The sequence below is a fragment of the Melampsora larici-populina genome, assembly GCF_000204055.1.
Source record: "Melampsora larici-populina 98AG31 unplaced genomic scaffold MELLAscaffold_50, whole genome shotgun sequence".
NCBI classification, from domain to species: domain Eukaryota; kingdom Fungi; phylum Basidiomycota; class Pucciniomycetes; order Pucciniales; family Melampsoraceae; genus Melampsora; species Melampsora laricis-populina.
The window spans coordinates 466,861-471,804 of NW_006768814.1; the positions used below are offsets into that span (position 1 = coordinate 466,861).

General features: G+C 39.7%; 1 protein-coding gene across 1 annotated transcript in view; it reads right to left on the reverse strand.

Annotated features, from left to right (window-relative positions):
* The window catches only part of MELLADRAFT_111108 (uncharacterized protein), a gene marked incomplete at both ends in the record, with an annotated part of 1,966 nt that extends 1,042 nt beyond the window's left edge, over positions 1-924 (reverse strand). The window contains 3 exons of the mRNA XM_007415377.1: positions 582-683; positions 761-811; positions 907-924. Coding sequence (XP_007415439.1) covers positions 582-683; positions 761-811; positions 907-924 — 171 coding nt within the window. The remainder of the gene's footprint in view (positions 1-581; positions 684-760; positions 812-906) is intronic.
* Positions 925-4,944: the final 4,020 nt, after the last annotated feature.

Genomic DNA, 4,944 nt, shown 5'->3' on the forward strand with positions numbered 1-4,944 from the left:
TACGTTTACAGGGTCAGGTCAAAAAACGACCATCCAACGGTGGCCAGCTTTCTCACATCTGGCCATGTGTGTGAATTTTGTTCTGAGGAATACCGGGTATCACATGTCAGCACCTTCATATATGAAGGGCTCTCGCAAAAGATGCAGGAAGCAGTATTGGCGACGTTTAGGACATAATCATACCACATGCGTCCAAAGATAGATATGATAATCGAAAGAAATTACATATCAAGTATATAGTCAATGAGATATCAGTCAACTTTTAAAAGGAATATTGTGCGCTTTTGGCGTTTTTGGCAGGAGCACGACCTTGGAAGTCCCTGCATCATGTGCGCGGTGGAGGGAAATCATTTTAAAGAAAAAATACAGCTTACTGTATGTTTTCAGACGAGCCTGTACGCCTTTTGGCGATTCAGGACCGTTGGAGATGCTCTAAGGCTGTACAATCATGGATCTGGTCTTTGAAACAATCGAATGTCACACATCCTTCATTATTGTAAAAAGTTGCACGCATTTCAAGGGGTGTAATTTTCAGCATTGGTACATATGCCCACAGTCTAGATGTTTGTAACGTCACTGACTGTGAATGCCAGGTGAGACGAGGCTATACTCGTCACATCTGCGGTATTCTGTTTGCTGAAGACCGCTGCAGCCGTGAGCCTTTGGCCAATCGCCCGGTCCGGCTGTACAAGTTCATCTGACATCAGTTCATAGTGTGTATTGCACTATTGCTAATAGAGCTGGAGGATAGATCGCTTACTTGCACTGCAACTTGATCCAGGGAAATGTCTGATACTACGGTCTTCACAAACTAGCCAGTGCAATTGAAGACATGCAGTTGGATCGATAAATTAAGATCACAGTTCCGATTGTGTTCGCGAGCCCTGCAGGAAAAACTTTACTTACCAGCATAGCCGTTCTCATACTTGAATGATGCGCTGCATGTCATGTCGCCTTGATTAAAATGAATCAAGTTGAAAATGACAAAGACAATCATGAAGTGGTGGCAAGTACTGAAATTCATCTTGATAAAGGAAGTGGGATTTGGAGAGGAGATTGTGTAGATGATGCAGAGTTCACCAAAATTTAGAGGAGGAGGGATCTCAAAGAGCTTTTGAAGACTGAAATTATAAGGATGAGAAGCACAGACACTCGCTGGTGTTTCGAGGGGAAATTTGGACAAGCGTTTTGAATTCGATAATTTCAATCTTTGGGTGATGTGTTCAAGAGTCAGAAGCAAACTGTTGATAGATTCGCCAACTGGTGCTCGCCGCTCTCCTGTGCTCTGAAGAGCACCGCCAACCACCCACCGCTGGACACGTCAATTTTGCATAGCGACATTTATGACACAAATGTAGTCATTTATGTTTCCAAATCGTTTCCGAGAGAAATTTGGCCATGGGTGTGACTGTGGCTGTGACTCCCTGAAGTCATTCTACCAGCGTGATCTGCGTCAACTATTGGAAATCTCTGTACTCCCACAAAGAGATGACAGACAGATGTCCGTTCGAAATTCCTTTTTGAACATTTGGAAACACTTTGCTTTTTCCGCCAACCGCAATACGTAAGCCTCATCACACATAATTGTTTCTATGAGCCGGAAACGAGGAAACGACAGAAAGCTTAAAATGTGTTGTCTCATGGTATGGCGTGCGAGAAGCAGCGAGTGACTTGGAGTTGGACCCTCACATCATCCATCCTCATTTATTGCACACAATTATTCCGCTCAAACCTTTTGTACAGTGTTTACGCGAGACAGTCATTTGTAAAATATATAAAAACAAACTACATAATCTTCAATTGGTTTGTGTGATATTTGTGTTGATTATCTTGTCTAAAAACACGAGATGCATTGTTTGTAATTCTTGCATCCCAGGTACTTCCAAACATTTGATGTGAAAATGAAGACAAACATCACACAAACCAATTGAAGATGAGCAGTTATGAAAAGGGCTTCATAATGAAATATGTGATTCTCCGCATGGCGCACACTTTTTAATAACAACTTCCCTTGATAACTCCACATCATTAACCACATATTCCAGCATCTTGATACCAAAAAGTTCTTATTCCTCCAACTCAAGCATAAAAGTCACTCAAACTCATTAATGATGAATGATTTTTGAAAAAGTTTTATAATGAGAAAGCTGTGTGGCTGCATGAGGAGCAACTTATATTATTGACTCATCTTTCAAAATCTTCATCTTCATCTCCATATTACCAATTTGAGACCCAAGTTGGTACTTACCCTCCCCCTCAACCATAAAAATCACTCAAACACTACACTTTGATGATGGAGACTTTTTGGAAAAGTGCTACAATAAAAAAGTTGTGTGTCTGCATGATGAACAATTTTTGTTATTCACTTCTCTTTCAAAATATGTGTCTTCACCTCCATATTACCAATTTGAGACTCAAATTGGTACTTTCCCTCCCCCTCAACCATAAAAATTACTCAAACACTCTGAAGATAAAGCGGTAAGAGAAAATCACAATGATGAAAAAAGTTTCTTTACTTCTCCAATCAAAGTCTATAGTATTGAAATCTCTGTCTAAATCTTCATCTTTACTACTTGCACTCCCTTTTTGATTTTTTTGCTCCTTCTGCTCTGGGATAAAATTTATACAAAGCACAACATGAATGCACCTCCAAGCTTAGGTTCCCGTGTGAGGAGATGATAACTCAAATTCAATGGCTGGTTGTTGTGATATCAAACTTACCATGTTGTTTGATAAATTCTCTTTTTGTCCTTTGTGTCAAGGATTTCCGGTGTCAAGTCTAATTACGCTCATCAAGAACAGTTATATTACATTAAGTAGTATGAAGATATGTACACAGCTAGATGAGATTAGTAAGGTGTGGATTATGGATTGATTGATTGTGTATTTATTGTGTCTGTTTTGGTAATAAGCCGTTTGTGACTTGAGTTGTTTCTTGTTCTTTTAGGGTGCGTTCACTTAAGCGATTTCTGGGGAGAAATCGCATTCCGTAAATTCTTTAATGCAAAAATGAAACATATGCTACCAAATAGACATTTTAAATTTTGCAGAATGTGATTTCTCACCAGAAATCACTTAAGTGAACACACCCTTAGTGTTTTATTCCCTTTTCTGTTTTTTGTCTAATATAAATACTGCTTGTTGTCCTACACTCAGATTCTTTTCTCTTATCAAAAAGAATCTGTAAGTGCTCCCTCTATATACTACCATCTCAACATACAACTAACCACTATCTACTACTACTTCTAATAGTTTTGGTACACTTTACTCATCTTTTTCAAACATGATCTTATATCATTGTGACACCTGTTGCTTATGCACAGGTTTGGTCTCTTATATTAGCTCATTTGTAGCTTACAGATTGTTGCCGTACTTACACCTGACCTGATTACCCCAGGTTTAATTTTTCAACAGCAAACTCACTCAAGCTCCTCTGAGCCAATTACCTTGAGACTTTACACTACTTTGTTACTACAAAAATTTTATAGCACTTCATCTTCACTACTTGAGCTGACTTTTTGAATTATTTGTGCCTTCCATTCTGGGCTAAAACTTGCAGGAAGTGCCATTAGAAGCTAGGATCAGGCTTATTGTCCCCTGTGGGAGGCACCTGTGTCACCTGTATCAATTGACATACCAGCCAGTAGTAAATGACACATTCCCATCGACGTATAAGCCGATTCCTTGCAGCAGAGCACTTCAGGTGACCTGGAGCACAACTTTTAGTCCCTCCAAGGTCAGGTCTTCCAATCATCTTCTCACACCAAACCTTTCAGAGAGCCTTAAAACAGCTCTGTGCAAAGTTTCCACTCAAAAAAATTACTTTGAGGTAGCAAACTTGACCATCAACATGACCAGGTCAAAAATCTGTTCTGTCAGGTCATAAATCTGCTCTGTCAGGCCACAAATGTGACCTGGAACCTTTCAGAGCGCTCTGAGGGACTTTAAAAAATCAAACTTGAACATCAAGTCAGACAGGTCAAAAAAGTGATCTGAAAGTCCCTCATAGCACTTGAGGGACCATATGCGACTCTTTGAGCTCAGCGGCTGTCCAAGTCGTCTTTGCCTTTACACTACATTTTCAACACTTTACACTACGTTTTCAACACTTTCAATGGCTACGACTCCGCACCAGAGTCCCCTGATCACATCCAGCACTGAATGCCATCTTCCCAAATCATTCACTTGCTCACAAAGTCCAAAGTCGCTCAACTAGAACCTTAACCAAAATCAAACTTCACTACTTACTCAATCTCACCCGATCTCACAGCGCTTAAACCTGCAGCTCACACCACCAATCAGTCACACCTTCAAATCAGCAGTTGAGAAAAATTCAACCACAAGATAATGGACATCACAACATATCGAAGCAACCATTGTACTGTTATAGATCACACTAACGCTCTCAAAACCATCAATATTGTCACACAATTTGTTCATGATGTTCATGAACCTGTTTATTTGATTGTTCCTGTTTGTTCATAAACCTGATTATTCAATTGCAATTTATATGTAGATTGTTTCATCTTCACTTTCAAGTCATAAAACGTTATCAAGCAACATAACAACCAGATGAAACTACAAGTCTGAGGAGGGAAACTACAAGTCTTAGTTGTTGCAACACGCCTAATACAACAAACGACAGCTATTTGAGATGGAGCGTGTAAAAATAGAAAACTAAAGAGTGGCCTGCGATTCGGTGACAAAGAAATTGATTTGTTATTGAGTATTCCAAATGAAACAAAACCAAAGCGTGGCGCGGTCTGTGAGACTGATCGATTTGGATCTGTAATGAACCAATTCTAATAGTCTACTGTAAATAGAAAGCTATGAGCGAGATTTTAGGGGACCATTCAGCTCCTTTCAATGCAACAGTAACAGTTGCAAGAAGAGTGGCAAATTATCTTACACTGCCTTTTTTTCTCTCGCTCATCACTCATCCAT